Source organism: Argiope bruennichi, chromosome 7, assembly GCF_947563725.1.
Source record: "Argiope bruennichi chromosome 7, qqArgBrue1.1, whole genome shotgun sequence".
In the NCBI taxonomy this organism is placed as follows: domain Eukaryota; kingdom Metazoa; phylum Arthropoda; class Arachnida; order Araneae; family Araneidae; genus Argiope; species Argiope bruennichi.
The window spans coordinates 121612307-121634816 of record NC_079157.1 but is presented as its reverse complement, the minus strand read 5'-3'; the positions used below and the strand labels follow the sequence as shown (position 1 = coordinate 121634816).

At 29.4% G+C, this 22510-nt stretch overlaps 1 protein-coding gene across 1 annotated transcript in view; it reads left to right on the top strand.

Moving 5' to 3' along the window:
• LOC129975560 (mucin-2-like) overlaps window positions 1-9928 on the top strand; it is a 108366-nt gene extending 98438 nt beyond the window's left edge. The window contains exon 10 of the mRNA XM_056088622.1: window positions 5957-9928. Within this exon, the coding sequence (XP_055944597.1) occupies window positions 5957-6070 (114 nt within the window). The 3' untranslated portion in view covers window positions 6071-9928. The remainder of the gene's footprint in view (window positions 1-5956) is intronic.
• Window positions 9929-22510: the final 12582 nt, after the last annotated feature.

The window sequence follows — 22510 nt, the reverse complement described above, 5'->3', positions numbered from 1 at the left end:
ATAACTCGGATCATTGTGTAACAATTGTTGTATCCTTTGGTTTTCATTAGTCAAAAGCATGGAAAAAATAATTAGTTTGTTTCTTTATTTCGTCGTTTACTTTTAAAATATCCCTCTTATTATAGAATTCAAATTCTGTATTTTATGAACATATAGTGAAGCTGAAATTTCAAACTGTATTAATATATGGCTTATGAAACTTTCTTGGTAAATGTTTCATTTATGAGGTGGGGCAACTGACTTTGAGAAATGTAGAATTAAACCTCGTGTAGGATTTCAAAATGCCGTTGCCATTCATTTCAACATTAATCCGCTGTGACATTCTGTCATTTCGTTGCCATGCAATGAAACAGAAATGTGATAAATTACCCAGAATATCCGTTAACTTATGTCTCTTCACATTGATTTATGCAAGTTTCAAGCGATTAATATTAATTTTCCAACGTGCAGATATTCTGATAAGCATACATTTACACATGATTAATTATGAAAGCGCTATTCTTTGATATTTAAAAGAAAAACCAGAATGTTTTACTAACAAGAAAGCTGATCGAAATTTTTCATTGCGATTGCGTTTTAAAGCACTAAAACAGTCATTTAATGGGATATTCTAAAATGATTAAAGCCATGATGGAATATTAAAACTAATAATGAATGTTTAAAACTATTTCAAGTCAATTGTATGCCAAAATAGTATTTTTACTTTTTGCACTCGTAACGATAATTCGATGCATAACTATTCACTTAATGCACGGGCCTGCTTATTACACCAAAAAATAAATGCACCCAACTGCTTTATGTTGAGTTTCCGTGAAAAATGAATTGACATATTTTTTAACATTCTGTAAGTATTTTTAACAATTAAAATTTAAAAATTAATAAATAGTCAAAATCTTGAACCTTCTTGAATGGCGACCGAGAGAAGCGGTTCGAGTGCAAAGAGTGAACTTTGTCTTGCTAGTGCATTTCCCTTAACCATTAATTCGTTAGTTTCCCCTTCCTTACGTACTCTAGTAGCATACTTATACAGCACAATATTGTATGATATTAAACAGTATTCGCAATATTGTACAATATTACTAAAAGTAGCATGCTTATACAGCACAATATTGTATGATATTAAACAGTATTCGCAATATTGTACAATATTACTAAAAGTAGCATACTTATACAGCACAATATTGTATGATATTAAACAGTATTCGCAATATTTTACAATATTACTAAATATTGAGTGATATCATACCTCACAGTATTGTGCAGCAGGCTACGCTACCTGGGGAATTAATCTTCAGGATCTTCAATTCGCCTATAGACAGCTTAATTCCTTTATTTTATTCTTTCGCTACGTGTATGGTGAACAAGTTTATTATTTTTGAGGGAAGGCAAGAATACATACCCTGTCAAATTTTTAAAATTAATGGGGGATCTAAGTCTACAGTAACGAAATTTGCTATCTCGCATGTATAATACGCTGTAATGTCTTGATTTAGACTGATCAAATAACGAAACAGAATTTCCAGACAATTCTTTATTTTACAGCCCTATATATACAAAGAACAACTTCTTCTAATCTTGGTTAAATAAATAGTTATTTACATCTGTAGTAGGAGACACAACAGTCGAAGTCGAAGGTTTATCTTGAAACTCAGTTCTTCATCAATACGGAGAAACAACACCACAGGATAGTCAACACGACCACTCCAGGGGTAACTCTCGGACTCCGAACTCGTGGGCGTAGTCCAACAGCCTCCCTACAATTCGTTTCTTCTCCTCTCCCTAAAAAAATTCTCTGCACTTTATTTCGACGACAATCTCCGCCTCTTAATTTACATTGGTCATTTGAGCTCTCTTTCGGCCAATCGGGTTGCAGCAATACGCTCCCTCAGCGGCGCCAGTAGGTCGTAAAAAGGTCCTTTTAGTGATGCACTTTTCATAACTGATGATTCTGGAACACGGAGTTATCATAGTCCTTTCACGATGAGAAATAATTAGCATCCAGATGTTTGGACACCCCCTTTCTCTTTGAAGGTATCAATCTCTTCGACGAGGAATCCCCACATGTGGTCTTTTACTGTAGTCGGTAATGAACAGATGCGAGACCACCAGGTGAAAAGATATACCATCTGGCTATCTCGAGGAGTTTAGTAAATAACAGCGACGACACAGCTTGCTGTAAATGTCTTATTAGTACTGGGAAACGGGGAATGTTACAACGCCTTTACTATTTATTGGGATACTTCCAAAATCTCTGTGCATATGTTTTCTATCTCAAATGCGGATGTTCTTTAGAAAAAAAATTATGTTGAATTTTTATGATATAATAAAAAGCTGTAATTAATTTTCATAGAAAATGTAAGAAAAAATGCCAGCGAAACATACTATTTAATGAAGCTTTTTGGGACGACAGTTTTCTTATTGCACAAACGTTTCTTGGATGGGAAAAAATACTTTCAAATATGATAAACCAAGTTAATCAAGAATAGCAGTGATTCTTAGTAAACCGTTGCTGGGCATTAAGGAGAATAATGGGAATCTTTTAACATCAACAAAGAAAAGATTTGAACAATCCTGCATAAAGATGTAGGCAAAACAAAAGTCTGTACTAAATTTCCGATGTAAAATGTTGCTTAATGTGAAATGTAATAAATTCTAGCTATTAAAAAAATTTACATTTGTTTCGAAAACAATAGCTGGTGTTTTGAAATATTATACCATTTATAAAATCAAATTTCTTTAAAGCAAAAGAGCATTATGTATGGTTTTGCTTTTTACAGAAAATGCACAGCTTCTATCATACGCTCTAACATCATTTCAATAATACTTCTTAGAATCACCATATTTTACTTGGATATCATCACTGTAAAACTGAACAGATGCCCCCCACCCCTTCTCCAATAGTAATAAAATTGTTTTCCCCGAAAGATTTTGCAATTTCTATCCCTTAGGTTTCAAATGCTGACTATTTCCATAATGACGAAGGAAATAAAAAAAACCAAATAAGTAATAAATAATAAAAACATTTGTTTATACCTCGAATTTTATGGTTTTCGGTGAAGCTAAACGAAATGGTTTGTTCCTTTCAGTTTTACGAAAAAAAAATTTTATTCTTTCTTTACTTCCATTGCTCTATGCTTATAAATGAATTCCTAATTATGCTTGAATTCCCAAATGTTCCGAATTGTAAAATTTTTTATTTTTTTTCTTCCAACATACCACTTTCTGTAACTATATATTCTTTAACGCTGCAACTCAAAGTTTTAAGCTAGACGATGGAATTCGATATGTTGTTTTTACACAGAATTTATAGGTCTGTACAAAATTTTGAACAAAATCCATTAGCAGGAAATATGTCTGTTTTAGTATTGTGGGACACAATAACTAAAAATAAGAATCTAAATAGATAAAATTGGCACAAAGATTTAGCTTTTATTCTGGATAATTTTTATCCGTCAACGGTTTGATCACCTTATGTAAAATCAAAAAATCAAGAACATAGATAACTGAAATTTGGTATGTGAAGATTTTACTCAAATCGTACATTTGTGGTTTTAATTGGTCGTAAAAACGATATCGAAAATGTGTACTCGGTTTTTTTCCCCCATTATACCAAGGAGCACAAAACCCTTTTTTTTTTTTTTTTTTTTTTTGGAACACTAAAAATAAAAAATAAATTATTTTAAAAATCTGAGAATTCAAGGTGTTTACGGATTCACAATTTTTATACGGAGGGAGGGAGATAACATTTTTATTAGAGAATATCCAAGAAAATCAAACTTTCTTGGATACCATTTTATAATATGATTAAAAATCAACCATTTTATAACTATAGCCAGGAAGAGTCTGAGTGACTACTCGCTGGTTTAAAAGGAGTTTCAAACCATCATATTCAATGGAAGGTTTTAATTTTATTGTTAAAAATTGGTTCTGCATTGTTGAATTTGAATCGAATAGAATGGGTCTCTCTTCAAATAATAGTTATTATAAATGATTTTCTAATGCGTGTTATCGTTTGTTGCTTTATTCACATTATTCTCCGTATATTATTCCTTTCATTTTTTTAAGTTATTGAAGAGTTTGTTTTACAAAAGGAGACAAAAGGTCATTACTTTTAAAAATAGTATATAGCTTTTTATTTGTATGCATGAAAAATAATTTAATTTGTTAAATGGCAACTACATTATTTAGAAGCATACTTCAAACTTATATTTATTGCTTTTTAATGTGTTATTAATTTATGGAAATTAATTTTTTTAAATGTATTTGCATAATCTTTGTAATGTGAATAAATAGATTTTATAACATGATTAATTTTTCTCAATTCTTTTGCACGCAGTCTTATATTCTGGACTAAGGTTTGTTTACAATTTTTATTACTTTTCTACATAAAAACCGTATTCTGTGATTTTATATTTATTTAATATTTATTTTTAATATTTATTATTATTATTTAATATTAATATTTATTTCATAAATAAAATATGGTGTAAAATTAGAAGTTATGGACTAACAATTAAGTTTTTAGTAGTGTAAGTCGTAACTTCTTTTCTTTCCAGAAATTAAGATAACGAAAAGGTATTGCACTAAATTTGGGAACAAATATGTTGTGATGTTATTATTTCATAATGTCCTCTGAATCTAAATTTAATATAGCTGTTGATTTAAAATAAATCTGACAGTAATTACATTTTTAAACCTTATTATTTATGGCTTGATTTATTTTTCAAAAAAGTGTTTTTCATCCCTGTAATTTTAGACATACTATATTTTTCCTCGTTTGGATTTTCTATCATACAGATGTTTATAAAAATACCTTGAACATATTTAAATTCAAGGACAAAATTTCGTCGTAAAATGTGTGTAATTAGGAATATTATGAAAATACGTTCAGTTAACATTATATAGCGTTATCTCACCTACCCTATTAGCGCAAAATGTCTCATAATTTTGTTACGATATCTTCACAATATTGTTCAGCTTTCAGAATATTGATCGACATCGTACAAATGTCGTACAATATCTTGTGCTAATACAGTACTTATTGATTGATTGATTGATTGATCTTCTGCATCCGTGTCTAATTCTGACTTGATCGATAACCAAATCGTATTCAATTTTAATAAATATTATATAATATTGTTGAATACAATACAATATAATATTGCTGAACACAGTATCGTTTTTAATTACTGTTCAGTACAGCTTAATATTATTGTACTACTTTGTACTATATAGCAACGTACAAAGTAAAATATTGTGCAAACCATTAAGATAGATGTCACAGGCCGATTATTACGATTTTCACAACAATCCAAATTCTCTTATCTCTATTATCTATACTTTTCAATCTGTATTAAACCTTTCTAGCGACGTGGAAAGTATGCTTCCCACCAAATTTATTAATCTTTGTATGAAATGATGTAGGTTGGTATCAGTTCTGACGCATTTTTTTTAGTAAGTCAGAAACTTAGATGCTTCAGTTCTTTATCTCAGACAAAATGATGTCTTGATTTGTTACTTAATTATTAATTAACCAAATTAATAAATCAAATTAAATTGATCTAATAAGCTAAATGAATCCCTTTTCTTATTCTAATTTCAAGCCTAAAATTATTTTAACATAATATGACTGGAAAAAAAAATGGCCCTTTAAAGGGTTAACTCAAGACATCACTGTATTTCCACAATGTTAATTGATTTTTTAAACGCCATACAGTCTCTTAAAAATATTGACAATATTGTTGAGCATTTTATGAGGGTAGACGTTTGCTCATCTTCATCTGCGAATGCTGAGATTATAAACGAAGCGGTAAATTTCAATCCAAAAATATATATGAATGATTGGAATAGGGGTCACATTCCGGTGCTGGGATTCTGGTTGTCAGAATGGATTTCATAAGTATTCTAAATAATACTTTCTTTTTTTTTATACCTAATACATTTTTTGTCGTTGCAGAATAATCGTATTGCCACTTTTCACGGCATCCCATCGACCTTGAAGCGCTGCGACAGTTGGTCAAGCAACGGCTGGACGACACCACCGAAGAGGAAGAGGCCCCACGTCCACTGAACAACACGCCCCCATCCCCCCAACTGCATGCACTAAATCACATACAAGACGCAGCACACATCACAGATTCGAAATTTATTTTTTATGCCTCAAAAGACATCATATCGTGCAACTATGAGGTGTCCCGCGATGATGGGACTTTTGTATTGATAATATTTTAGTATATATTTATATATTTCTTTTTGCTTTTCTCAAATCCCTTAATACTATGCAGCCAACATATGTTAGAAGTTATTACATTATTGCTCTTTTGCAATACCAACTAATCACAGTTGGAGTTAAAAGTGGAAATAGTTTTTTAATTCGTTTGTACTAATTTCAATAATTCTGGTGAATTGGTTTTGATCGTTCCATTTGAAGGTCAAAAAACTCTTGTAATTCAAAACAGAAGAAAATATTAATCGGTTACTAATACAATTCTGCTTTTGTTTTTTACAAATAGTCAAAAGTTTTTGAGACTCCTTGATTTTTATTTCGGTATTCCAGAAGTACTTATCCATTCAACCAAAATTTTTCTAATATGTAGAGAGTTTGTTTTATTGAATTTTATTTTTTGTCAAGAACTTTTGCATTGTGTATTTCTGATATCTCTTTCTATTTATAAAATGGCCTAGTGATTAAAATTTCCTAAAAATGCAGGGATTACCTGAAATGGGTAAATAAAATCATTTCACCATTTTGAATTCGATTATTTTATTTTTAATTTTGATCGTATTATGCAATTATATATGTACCATAATTTCAAAAAAAATTCCACTTTATGAAACTGAAAAATAATTTAATTAGAATAGTTAGCATTTTGCTTGCTTTGAACTGTTAATGTTATATATTTAAGAAGTTTCATGTCAGTACCAAATCTATGAGTAATTAAGAATTTTTACTTTGAGTTATTTAAAATATCATTTCCAACATAAAAAAAAAGACTGGCCAATATCGCAAGGGACACCTCGCACGTTTATTTGTATGTATTGTAAATATAATTAGGTTAGCATTTGAGATTTTGCAAAGCTTAAATTCTGACTGCATGACATGCACCGCCATCTATCGGAAAATACCACCATTTCTTACAAACTGTTTATAGTTCACAACAGTTTCGCTTATATGAATGGTTTTACACGCCGTCAAATGATTCAGTTGTTTGGTCCATTTTGTTAGATCAGCAGGATGTATTTTAAAGGTGTTATTTATTATGAGTGTTACTTGTTTTATACAAGACAATGCTGCAAAAATGTTCGAAGTTATTCTTACTTTTATGAAAAGTATTTATGAATACATTCAACATAAATTTTGGACTAAATATTTACATAGTGATGACAATTAAAAATTTTTAGAATCAGACATGAATAAAATTGACAATAAAATTCTAAATTTACCATAAATAATATATTGCATTTTCATTTTTTAGTATTTATGGCGACAAAGCATATGTCTGTTTAAAACGAAGTGGCACTTTTATTCTAGTCACAAGACTGCGTTATTGTCGATATTTATCGCAGCATTTTTCGAGTTTTGTTGGTGTAATTCTATTCATTTTTGTATGTTTTTCTAGTATGCTGATAAATTAATCAAAGTTGCAAGAGTGAAGAAAGTTATCACCTTATGATAGTATTATCACATCACTTGAATATTTATTGTATTTTTGACGCATCACTCAATGGCATAGTTTTTAATTACTTGTATAAAATTAAAATAAACAAAACAATATGAAATTTTTAAATTATACTACAAAAAATGCATGAACTGTCTTCATACATGAATCGTATTTGAACGTTAATATAAAGTATTTGCATTGAAGTATTATCAAAGATTGTTATTTTGGTATTAGGCATCTGATGTTTATTAATTCACTGTTGAAAAGCTGTGTTATTGGTAATTATATATGACTAAGCAACTTCTGAAAGTTGTAATTTTAATGTGACATTGTAAAATATTGACATTGGAGGTGTTTTTCCGTTATTAGTTAAATGCTTGAGAATTTTAACTCTATAAAACAAAAACTTAGACATTTCTGAACAACTAAAAAAACTTGTTAAAATTTATGAGATTCTATTTTAATTGTTACTGGATTAACTGCGTTTTGCATACTTAAATAAAAAATGACACTGTTTCAATCTACAAAATTAGCATTTTAGAATTTTTTTTTTTTGTAGGATTTCTAGTGTATTCTAGCGTGCATTCTTTGCACAGTTGAAGGTGCTAGTTATCAATTGGTTAGAAAGCAAATAATTAGTGATTTATTGGTTAGAAAGCAAGAATTTATAAAATTAATCCCGAGACTAAATATATAAGCTTATTCTTAAAAACACTATTAATTTAAACATTTACAAGAATAATTGTCATGCCAGTTAGTAACATGTACAAACAGTAATTCAATGAGTACAAAATAATCTTTTAAATCTGTAACAACAATGTTGTAAATAACTTTTGTTTTTGTTTCATGGTGTTTTTTAGAAATTCAATGAAAGCTAATTAATTTTAATTTTGCAGAAGCTGCGTTTGCAAAACAGATATAAAACTAATAGCTTAAGCTTTTGATACATAAAGTAATCGAAAGCAATTTCTAACACTTAAATTTAAAAATTCAAAAGTCACACCAGAAAATTTACAAATTTTCGAATACATGGGAAATAGCATTCATGCCCAAAAATATTTTTTACGATCTTAAAATATAGTTTTAATAACTGAAAGATATTGTAGATTGTAAATGTAGGAGTATCTGAAACTGTTTCTGAGCCTTACATTTTTCATAGAAAAAAGTATAGGTTATATAAGTAATGAAAGTATAAGTAAAAATTGCGGTGCTAATAATGCTTATCGAGCTAGTATACTGATGAATTAAATCATTTTTTTTGTGATTTTTTTTTTTTTTCGTTCCGTAATCAAATTTTTTTATCCTGTCGTCGATGACACACAGAAATGTTGGAGTAGCTGTAATATTGATGTATATCATTTGTGTTAATATCTATTTGGCAGTTATTCTTTATTTTGAAGCACGTTATTTAAAACTTGAAATATTAATATTTGATTTCTTTTAATAATTTAGGTAAGCTCCATTTCAAGAATATTAATTTCTTTTATATCCGTTACTTACATTCAAATTCTCAGATGCAAGACTCTTTGATTGGACATAGTGGCACACTTTGTAGATATTCTGTCCTTTCCGCTCTAATTCTTTATAATTATACTTTCGTGATCATATTCTTATGTATTTATTTAACTATTTTAATAGTATATTCCATTTAGAAAGCTAAAAAATGAATGTAATAAACTTTATTATATATTTATTGTCTTAATGATAATTATTGCTAGTTATTTATTGTGTGGGATCTCCTAATTATCAATTTGTTTTTTTTTATTATTTTAATAATGAGTTTCGTTTCGAAAACTAAAAACAATGTACCGAATAATTTTATTCTATATTTATTTTCTACTCGATAATGACTACGAGTCGTTATATTTATGGAGTCAAATTGAATCTCTTAATTTCCAAACGCTCAGTAGCCTTTAGCTGAGCATTTGTGCATTTACTGAAGCATTTATGTAAAAATCCAGATCATGCCTAATGTGCATGTTTTAATGGACACTGCATTGACCTGTGCTCAGTATCTTACCAGCTTTAGTGGTTTGTTATCGATAGCTATATAACTGTAAGTGCTATCTCCTCCCATGCATTTACGATGTAACAGGATATTCGAACATTCCATTGAAACCAAGGTTATTTGTGCTCTACTTCTCATTATCCTGAGGAATATATTCATATTGTATTGTTAATACTTTTAAGAGAGCCTCTTGTGATATTTAAATTTCTGTAACTTTGCTTCTTTGTTTGAATAAAGTTTGCACTACTAGTTTATGAAAGCATTTGTGTTATTTCTTAATTCGACTTTATTTCTTTTTTTAAAGGTTAATTTTTCCTCTAATGATGACATAATGTCTATGAATAGATAATGCCCGAAAGTATTGCAGCAATACCTTCACAATATGTATCGACATTCAGAATATCTAACGATCCTTATGAACACAAAATGGCCAACAACATATTCCAATATATTCCGAATTTCACAGAGCATTGTGGAGAATGTCCTATGAGCATCTTGGATATATTATACCCTTAGCCAATACGGATAATACCCAAGAAATAACATGAAAATCAATTAACTAAACAGAATCGGCATTGGATTTTCATTTGGTCAAAGTTATTAATAGTTATACAAGTTCACTGGATTGAAGGTCAATTAAAAATATTTTTAGCTTTGTTACCACATTAATGAGTTGTAAAAAACACAAATTTCATGGATTATTAAATATCAGGATTTCGATGCATGATTGCAGTTATTTAATAACGGTAATTCGAGATATAAATCATTATTTTTAAAAATATATGTTAGAATAACAATTATTCATTAATTGGTTGTCATATTTCACCTTTACATCTCTTGTAAAATTATTTAACGGAAAGAAAGGAAATCGGTAATAATGTAGTAGCTTATAGCTATTTTTCTAAATTTTATTTTTAAATAAATTATTTAAAAATAATTAATCGAACTACATTGACCCCCCCCCAAAAAAAAAGAGGGGCTTTATGATACACATTGCTGGCGCCACAAAATGCTTAAATATGCCAAAGAATCCAAAACTGATAAAATTATATATATATTTATGAAAATGCTCGAAACTGATATCATTTCAGAAAAAAAAAGCAGAGATTATTCCAGTTAGATTGTTACAAAGTGAGGAAGTCACAGAGCCTTTAGTCCACCCCAAGCTAGGATTCAACTTTTCACTAAGCCTGGAATAGGTTAGTTAATTTTTGGATGGTGGCTTGTGGAATCCTGACCAAATTATCTCAAACCATCGGTCTAAATTTTTTTCAGGCATTTGGGATGCTAGCAGTTATCGTGTCCCATATATGATCTAATAAAGATGTCATGTAACCTCTGAAACAGCAGGACAGATGGCCAGATAAGATATATAATAAATCATATTGAAGACATGCTGTGTGTAGTTTGACACTATATAAAGGTTGGCATACTATAACAGAGGGCAACTCAACGGACCGCAGAATTTTACATGTGCACCATTGGTCTGAAATATATCAGAAATAACATGTAAGAAAATCCGACTTTGAAAAGAATTGCCACTTCCACACGACAGGATATTCAGGGCCTATGTTGTTTCCTAAATAAGGAAGGGATTCCTGCGTTGCTTTGGATAGTTTCAGATAAGCCTGTGTTGGTTATCAAGACATATTTGGAAGAGGTACTAGTAATTACCCATTTTTCTATGGTACATTATCCACTACATCAGCGTTGTTTCAAACTAAACGATCACAGCAATCTGAATCGTAGTATTCAAAGTAGTAACGGTTGGCATCATTGTAGTAAATTCAAAATTGTCTGGAAGGAATTACCAATCAAAGTAAGTTACTATCTAGGAACCAAGATTTTTTGTGGCAATTTCAGGATAACTTAGTTTGACATTTTCATTTGTTTTAAAAGGCCATAAACTCGTAGATATACAAACTAAAATCGAGCATTATTTCAATAACACAGCAGTTTTCTTATTCTTCTGACAGAGAACCACCAGATGGCAACAACCTCGGCAACTTTGTGTATTTAGAACGTTTTGATTTTTTACCACTTATTTTGTTAAAATTATTTTTAGATTCAAATTTTATATTTAAGATATTGAAATCAACTCCCTTGAAGGTGATAATTAATGTTTTATTATTTCAGTCTGCAGATGTATTTGTTATTTAAAAACTGCTTTTAGGAATGTTAAATTAAAACCAATTTAAAAAAGAAACTTGTTTTAGAAATATGGAATGGGAAAGGGGCTTCGAAAATCGCCTTACCTAATTGTCTTCGAATTTTATGGCTTTCTCAATTATCTTCTTCATAACTGTTTATTGGCTACATATCAGGTAGCTGATGCGACGAATCTAGTGCTGTGACATTTGGATTTTGTTCAAATTAATGTTAATGTGACAGCCGATCGGGCAGTAGCTTTATATCTCCATTCTGCTGCGGCGGCAAATCGATAATTACCATTCTGGTGATAAAATCTGTCGTTCTTACACTCTGGTTAATATCGTCTAAAAGCCACATCACCAAATATTGAAAAATTCTTCCATAGGTCCATCCAAATTCTTTCAATGTAATGGCCCGACTTCTTTCAGAAAGAGATAATTATATAAGCACAGTACCATTGCAATAGTATTACAGTTAAGTAATATCCAGTCGAAATCCTGCAAACTTTATCCAATAATTCAAAAATAGATTTCTTACAAATTTTATCCAATAATTCAAAAATGGGTTTCTTACAAACTTTATCCAATAATTCAAAAATAGGTTTCTTACAAATTTTATCCAATAATTCAAAAATAGGTTTCTTACAAATTTTATCCAATAATTCAAAAATAGGTTTCTTACAAATTTTATGCAATAATTCAAAAATAGGTTTCTTACAAATTTTATCCAATAATTCAAAAATAGGTTTCTGACCAAATTTATCCAATAATTCAAAAATAGGTTTCTGACAAATTTTATCCAATAATCCAAAAATAGGTTTCTTACAAATTTTATCCAATAATCCAAAAATAGGTTTCTTACAAATTTTATTCAATAATTCAAAAATAGGTTTCTTACAAACTTTATCCAATAATTCAAAAATAAGTTTCTTACAAATTTTATCCAATAATTCAAAAATAAGTTTCTGACCAATTTTATCTAATAATTCAAAAATAGGTTTCTGACGAATTTTATGCAATAATTCAAAAATAGGTTTCTTACAAATTTTATCCAAAAATTCACAAATAGGTTTCTTACAAATTTTATCCAAAAATACAAAAATAGGTTTCTTACAAATTTTATCCAATAATTCAAAAATAGGTCGAAAAATTCATTTATTCAACACAAAATTTTGATAATTGTTTCATGTTTAATCGAAACAAAGGTGTAAACAATTTATTTATAATCAAGATTTTTTTTCCAGTGTTCTGTGTTTTTTATGAGGTTTTGTATATTGGGATTTGTGAAACATGTAAGAAATGCATTTTCCTTTTTAGATGCGATAGGTTAATTTAATTATTTATTAATAAACCAGATATTTCTTCATTGTATGAAATAAGAAATTGAAATAATTGGGTCTTTTATTTTCAAACGAAAATATTTCAAGAGATTCCATCAGTTTTTTTTTTTTTTTTAAGTATCATTACTTTGTACCTACCGATCTCAAAAAAAAAAATGATTTCAATAGTAAAAATCAGTTGATAAATAATTTAGCGACGTTAACGTGAGAATATGATCATATAATTTAAACTACATTATTCGATTGTACAAACGTAAAATCTTTTGTGGCTTTTGAAGTTATTAAAGACAACAATTCTAATGAAAGGTGATAAAATGGCTATAATGGGCTTTAACAATTCATTAATTAAGTAAGCACTAAGCAAATTTCCCGCATCCATAAGAAAGCTAAATCGGGCACTGCTAACATTTATGTAAATTTGCCCATAGGACCTTTTTGTTTTGCATCCATACTTTGCGATATATAAGAATAGTAAACTTTTAGAAAGAATGTTCTTACAAATAAAAAGAAGAACAGTTTTTAAAAGCACACTTTTATTCACTTTATTAGGTTCAGAACTCTGTCCGAGGAGGGCATCTCAAATATGAGGAGAGAAGCTTTCGATATGTTGGTTGGTTCTCCCACATTCGGTGGGTACAGAATGGTGCGGGGTCGTTTACCTTCTATCAATGACAGGACGTGATTCTCACGGAAGGGATTGTGCCGTTGCCGGGAATGACCCATAGGACTCAACCTCATTGATAAGAAAACAATTATTCATCTAGATTTATCTACGTGCCTTAGGGGGGTCGGAGTAGACAACTTGTTATTATCAGGTTCAGCCTTTTCTACCTATAACGTGGTGCATTTTCCACATTCATTGTCTCTATTAAGGTGTAATTAGTGTATTAAAAACGGTGGTTTTCCTTTTATTTATTTATTTACTTTGAGATCTATCGTTTCTGGGGTTTGCTATGCGATAACGTAGCTGAAGTAAAAGCGAAATTAAATTTATAATTAACAGTTATATTAAACAAATGTATGAAAATCCGAAACGTTAGTGTATCAGAAAGTGAACGAAAAATTGATTACAAAATAATTATTCAATTAACAAAAATAATGACTCATATAATTGATTATAAAACAATGACGCAATTAACCACGCAAAATTCAAAGTCTTATTTAACAGAAAATTAGAAATGCATATACTCATTAAAAATCAGTTTGAAGTATGCCGCCTATTTACCTCGTTTTCAAGGTCTAAAAATCTTTGTTTTATGCCCCCCGAAAAATAAAATAAATAAATAAATAAAGTAAAATAAAAAATAATCATAGAAAAAGTTACTTTAAGAAGTGACCGAACACCACCAACACTTTGTGTGGGAATAAAATGTGGTTAAATAATTTACTTCGGAAAAAAAGTGATAAAAATTAAATCTGGGAAAAAACTTTCTATCGGTTGATTCCTGAGAGTAACTACCGTCAAATAAAGTGCGTTGAGGCTTAACAATTGAATAAAAATAATGTTCAAATTTAATTTTCTACACTTTTTTCAGAAAACCAACCATTATGATACCAGCTGAAATCGTTCGATCAACATTTTTGAAATAGGATATTTTTATGCCAATTATTTCTTTCCATGCAACTTTTAATTTAAATAAAATTACAAAAAAATAACTCCAAACTGAAAAAATACTTAAAAATATTTTTTATATCAATTTGCGGTTTTTTAAAAAATTTACTCATGGTTTAATTAAACTATCTTGATGCGTAATAGCTCATTACACAGGTCGTTTACTTCTTGGAATTCTCTGTACCCAATTGTGCACTTTTGTAAAATGAATGTTTAACCACTTAACTGTTTTGCCCGAGTGCCATACGTGCATCAATTTATCGAATTTTGATAGTTGTAAGCAAAAACTAAACCATTCACAACGATCATAATACATTTAGTGCCAGCTCAGGTGTCGTCCTCGTTATCTGACCGTGGTTCAAAATGACGAGGTCTGTCCCCAAATAGTCGTAGTGTTGCTTTACAACGGGAAGTTAATGAAACTCAACTAAATTAAACTTGTTAGAATTTTTATTTATAAGGTTACATTTTTTGAGAACATTCAATTGATGATTTATTCAAATAATATTAAAATATTTTTTATTTAAAGAAATACATTTTAGAATTCAAAATAGCTTATCTCTCTTAAATTAGCATTATTTTTTCATTGAAAGTCTTCGTTTCACACTCGATAGAAGAATCGGAAAAAGGAATGATTATATTTCCATTATTTTCGGCAATATTGTAATCCGTGATTAGAGACTACTGTTTCTTTAGGGTTTATAAAAAGGTAAAAACAATTTTTGTGATTTTTTTTTTTTTTTTTTTTTTGGAATGTTAAATTTTACATCCATATGATTTCTTCAAATCTTATCTATATAATGTAACTTTAACGTACGTGGCGCAGAAATTATAATGCATTTTCGAGTAGCAACAGTACAATGTAAACAAAATTGCCCTAAGAATTATTATATAGACTGCTTATATTTAAAGGATCACTGGCAAAGCCTTGTTTCTCCAAATGACACAAGCCAGTAAACTTCAATTTACTAGACTGCTTTATTGCAAGTTTATACAGCTGCAGTGAATTCGATGCTACGTTTAGCTAATTAACGGAACTTCGAAATAATATTAAAAATATTCTGGAGATGGTTCAGGGTGCCAACAAAAAGTGCATTCAATCAGAAGGAAAACAATATAAAAGATATAAAGAAATGTCCTTCAAACAGAACTTTTAATCAACCTCAAAAATAGGCTTAGCAGTTGTCAGGTAAGTAATTATTATAATTTGCTTATAGAAATAGATGTATAATAGATGCATGTAAGACAATTATCTTGCAAAAAGAATCTTTGTATTATCTGTAGACACAAAAATTATCTTTTTTAGATATACCAATTTTATTTCTGTATAATCTTTTATTTTTCTGTATAACCCTTAGTTTTAACATTATTTTCAATTCAATTTGATACGCTATTTGTAATGTCTTTAACTGCTATGGTGGAATTCATACTAATCCATCAAAATGTTCAATCCTGTGTTTTTGCCAATCATTGTCGAAGAAGTACAATTTTCCCTTCCACTTTTATTTCGTATTGTATACATTTTTTTTTTTAATTTGCAGAAAATTGATTCAATTGAATTCATGTTTATTCGTATCAAATAATGTGAAAAGTTTTTTAAAAAAATTTTTTCCTTATTAATTATTCTAAAAGCATAAAATGTAAATAATCCAGGCGAACAAACTTGTCGCCAAGGATGGCTAGTTAATATATATTTTTCTTTTAGCGATTTAATCTGGAATTTGATATAGCGCATGGACGTTATCCCTTTCATATATTACCTTAAGTTTTTTTATTCGGTATCCTCGATTCACAATGGAAATAGGTGAAAGCAATGGTCATATTACAATCGATCATGCGTTCGACCCTATTTTACTAAGCATCTCTATTAGTCATAGATTCGAATCCTACACATTTTTTTGTTGTTGTTTTGTTTATAATTTGAGAAGTAATTTTTGTCATATTATTTCGGACCTTTAAATTTCCCATCCGTATGATTCTTTTTTCAAACCTTATTGAAATGTTTTTTTTTTGAAGGAATACATCTATAATTTGAAAACGTGCATGTTCACAATACCTTTTTGAAAGTTTGTATTCTGCTCTTATGCAAGGTTCTTGTTTCAGTCTGAATAGGAGAATTTTATATTAATTCTGACTAGATTGTCCGCAATAATTCAGTCTAATTATAGTGCCACATTAAACAGTTTCTTTCCGCCGATTCGAATCTGACATTTGATAATTTTTTCCTTTCTTTTTTATATTAATGTTAAAAATCAGTGTTCCCTCTTTTCTTCGAAACCATAAATTTGACATTCATGTCTTTTCGAGCCATAACAAAGCATCTTTTTAAATATACTTCTATAAAGAGTATATCAGGAATTCGAAATTGCGAATGTTCACAATCCTTCTCATACATTCACTGGTGTAGTGTGAAAGTTTGGAGGTGGCAGCTCAGGTGTCATCCTCATCATCTGACAGCGGTTCAAAATTGCAAGGTCCTTCCCAAAATAGCCCTAGTGTTCCTTTAAAAACGGGACGTTAATATAACTAAACTAAACCAAATCTTCTCAGACATTAGCATTGTACCTTTATACAAGATTCTCAGTTCATGGTCTCGAAAGTAGGCAATGTTCCCCACGAGTAATTAGTGACTCGTTACACCATAAACAATTCTCGTGCTTTCGGTTCGAATATGAGATCTAACACAATAATTTTCGTTCTTTTTGTTCTTAAAGATTAATATTTTCCTCATTTTGAAAAACCATAATTAGTACGTGTAATTTTTTCGAACCAGTGTTTCAGCAAAACCATGAATTTTATCTGACCTAAAACCATAAACCTGAATATTTCAAATTTATTTTAAAATGTCTTTCTAAAATCATATCTTGAAGAAATACATCCAGAATTCGAGCATGCTCAATATTCCTCTTGCACATTAGTATTGAGCTTTATTCAAAATCTTATATTCAGTGTGCATAGGTGTCTGGTAAACAAGTTATTACGGTACAAGTGTCTGGAATATTGTTAAAACTCTTGTTTACTGCTAAGAGATAAGTATTACTTTACACGTGTTTTCCGTGTGTGTGTGATTTTGGATCGAATACCACACCTAATACAATTATTTTCATTAAGTTTTTTAATACTAATAATTAATTTGCTTCCTTTTTTACGAAACTATACGATTTTTTACAGTTCATAAAAATTATTTTTTTAATGCATACTTTTAAGAAATATATCAGGAATTTGAAATTTTGTATCTTCATATTCCTGAAATTTTCAGTCAGAATTTTTAAAGAATATTTTTTTATTGTTAAAAAGGTAAAAACTTTTTTGATTATGTTCTAAAAATGTTTAGTTAGCAATCGGATATGTATAATTAATTTATTAATATTCTTTAATGCATTATTGATTAATTTTAAATGATTGGAAGAATAGATATGTGAATATGATTTTTGAAAATTATCTTCGTTTGATTTGAATCTTGTTGTACTGTTTACAGAAGAGTTTTATATTTAAAAAGCTGGCATTCCCCTTTTATTGGCTTATTTACTGTTAAATACTTTTAAGTGCTTGTTGAAATTTACATTTTTTATCATTACTGAAGTTATTTGCAAAACTTTACGTAGTCAGTGTTCTTTTATTTATTTTTTATCTTGTATTTGCGTATTTGGAGTTTTTCTTTAAATTACATTCTTAATAAGTTTGGTATAACTCTTTCTCAACATAAAGCTTTTAATTTATTCATTTATAAACTTTAATTTGGCAAATTATCAAAGGAAAAAATGTGTAATTTTATCAGCGTACTATCTGTAAATTCATTGATAATAAAAGCAAAATTTGTTGCCTGAAAAGAAATGACAGAAAGAAAATAGTAGGTACTAAAAATAATTGTGGAAGTCAGACAAACGGACGGACAGACAGAAAAGTAGCCATGCATGTATACATCAATTTTGCAAATTTGCATGATGTTCAAAATAAAGAGAACCAATCGACTCAATACATATCCCTAGTAGGACACAAATAGCGTACGGTATTGTATGTCATAGATCAATATTCGTAATATTGTTTAATATTGTACAATGTTGTTTAATATCATATAATATCGAATAATATTGTAAGATGTTGTTTAATATCATATAATATCGAATAATATTGTAAGATGTTGTTTAATATCATATAATATCGAATAATATTGTAAGATGTTGTTTAATATCACATAATATCGAATAATATTGTAAGATGTTGTTTAATATCACATAATATCGAATAATATTGTAAGATGTTGTTTAATATCACATAATATCGAATAATATTGTAAGATGTTGTTTAATATCACATAATATCGAATAATATTGTAAGATGTTGTTTAATATCACATAATATCGAATAATATTGTAAGATGTTGTTTAATATCGCGTAATATTGTACGATGTTTAATATCGCGTAATATCGAATAATATTGTACGATGTTGTTTAATATCGCGTAATATCGAATAATATTGTACGATGTTGTTTAATATCGCGTAATATCGAATAATATTGTACGATGTTGTTTAATATCGCGTAATATCGAATAATATTGTACGATGTTGTTTAATATCGCGTAATATCGAATAATATTGTACGATGTTGTTTAATATCGCGTAATATCGAATAATATTATACAATATTGTTTAATATCGTAGAATATTGTGCAGCAGGCTGTGCTACCGGAGATAAGCAGATAAATAAATTACATGACATGAAAATCTTCAAAGTGAAAATATAACAAAAAATAATATTCAAACTGGATGAAGACAGATGAATCAAATTGAAAATAATGTTCCAATTACTTTCTTTCTGAACCACAAATTGTACATTAATAGCATAATTCTTTGATAGAATAATGGAATAAGTTGGTTAAGGTAAATTTTAATGTAATTGAATATACATAAACCTATAGAATAGAAAACCTCGAAACTAAACAATTCTGTCGAAGTACCTAGTGAAATAGAATTTATAGAAAGAAAAGACAAAAAGAAAATTTTTGTTGAAGAGAAAATTAACAAGAAGCTAGAACTGATTACTCCACTCCTAAAAAGGAGATGGTCATCAGCTCGAATATATTAGAACTCATCTTTTCTTTTCCTCATAGAAGAAAATAAAGGAAAGAGGCAAATTCCTCAAGGAATATTTCCCCTTTTCTTAACCCTGCCGGTGCCCATCAAAGCCTTACCTGGTGATATCTTCCGGATATAATCTTTATCTCCTTTCGCGAAAAATTGCACCGATTTATCCATAGATGTTTAATAACATTGCAATAAAAGGCAACGAGTTGTTACTTCTGCTCCTCGTTCATGAAGAAACACAGAGAATGTTACCGAGATAGAAATGTTTCTCCTCCGAGCTTAAGCGAGAAAAAAAAACTTCCTTTACATATTATGAAAAGAGAATATCGCTAACACTTTACTCGGGAAAGCTTATTCAAGCATTGTTAAAATAATATTTATTACAAAATCCATTAAATTATCTCCCTTGTTTTTGACTTCGACTCTTCTAATTAATTTACCAACTATAAGGTACAGAACTTTTAATTCTAAATTATAATTAGTTGGAGAATACAACATCTCTATCGGGACCAAAATTGCAATTTATCATGGAAATAAAACAATGCCGCTGTGACCTAGTAGTAAGGTCTCGGCTTCGGAACAGGAGGGTTTCAGGTTCGAGATCCGATTCCACCTAAGAACTATCGAATAAGTGGATCTGGTGCACGTTAAATCCGTCGGGACCCAACGTTCTCCCACTGGTGGGGTGTGGAAGTTTGGAGGGGCTGGTCCGAGGTCCTTACGAGGTCCTTTCCAAAATAGATCTAGTGTTGCTTTAAAACGGGACATTAATATAACTAAACATCCAAATAAAACAACCTAAAAAAAGGAGGGAAGAGAAATTTAAGGTTCTTCGGCTTTAGTTTATCTTTTTAACACTTTCGCTGCCATGACTCGCACCCAATATCCGGGTCCTCTATCTAGTTAGATGACCCCTTCTTTGCTATCTCCTGACTGTAGTAGAGAAGGGGTCATCTAATAACATAGATGGTTTGGTACAATTACATATTATCTGTAACGCACTGGCGCGTCATGCGGCAGTCAATGTGTTAAATTACTTTTTAAAATTCCATATTTGTTTTTAAATACAATATTTTTACTTCTAATTGTATTTGTAAATTCACTAAATTATATAACATAAAACTGTGCATAGATTTTAAGACATTTCTAATATTAAATTTAATATTTTTACTATTATATATAGTGATGGGAATCAACACAGAGTAACAGAATATAAAGCAACCCCTATTTTATATCTTATGTATAAAAAACTGAAATCATTGAACGTTCACTGCATGCATAATTTTAAAATATGCATTGAATTATTAGAAAGCTATACTTTAAATGCGAAATAAAACCTTGTCGTTTTAGAAACTTGGTGAAAAAAAAAATCTTAAATGGAGAAGTCATTTGAAACTGTCCTTTACTAACGTATTTCATTTGTCATCGAAAATACAAATTTACATAACTCCTGAAATATTAAAGTTGCCATTTTGCCATAAATATTAGAATGGCAGAAGAATGAAATAAGATGATGTAATAAAATTCGATAGTTAGGTGAATTTTTAGATATTGTGTCCGCTTGATTTTAATTTGCAATTCTCATTTCACATAAACTAACTGGAGTATCTATTATTAATAATTGGGGAAATATTATGTCTAATTACGAAAAAACGTAAGGGGGACCTCATATTTAAAATAAATAACTATCAAAGAAAAGTAAGTCCTGAATCTTCAAACTGCATTTGCATAAGTATATTTAGTTTGACATAACTTAATTGTAAGCGGATGTTTTAATTGAAGACCGTTGTTTGTGTGGAAAATATATAAAGTATTCTATTAAGTAAAACCATTATTTATGTAAACTTCTCATCAAGCATAGGACAAATGAAAGGATTGTAGTTTCGAAAAATTAGACGGCTACTCTCCAAGTTACTTACATTTCATTAATTAATTTATGTCTGAGTAATCTTATCTTGACGAAACCCCAAATTTGGAAACAAAGAACGCATTGCAAAAACGAAAATCATCTAGAAGAACGTCTTCCAAATTTTTATAACATTTAAAAATCATTGGGAACATTTTTCAACTCAAATGTAATTGTTGCGAGACGAATATGTTTTATTTCTTTGTTCTGTATATTTCATGAAAATATATTTGTTTAAAGGACTATCGGTACAATTCATAAAAAATGGAGCTAACTGGATATCAATAAAAGCATTAAACTGCTTGTTATTTTTACACTAGTATGGACATCAGATATTTTTTTACTTTCTTATATACTAAGTATAAAAAAAAGGAAATATAATCGTCAAGGAATTCAAATTTATCAATTTGACAAATCGCCACACTTCAGATCTCCCCGCGTCTGAAAAACACATTTTGGGAATTATGTATGTGTGTTTGTCTGTGAGCAATACAACTCAAAAACTTTTTAGCTATTAAATTTGGTATATACTCCTTATACCAAATTTGTGAATTTCTATCAAATTTTTGAATGAAATCCATTCAAAAGTTTGTATATCAAGCTGTCCGAATGTAAATTAATATAACTACAATATGAACAGAGCTAGATGGATAAAATTTGTTACACAGAATTAACATTTAAAATGTCGATATCTGTAAAATGTTGGTGCCAAATCTGCCAAAGGATTGACTGTCTATCGATCTAAG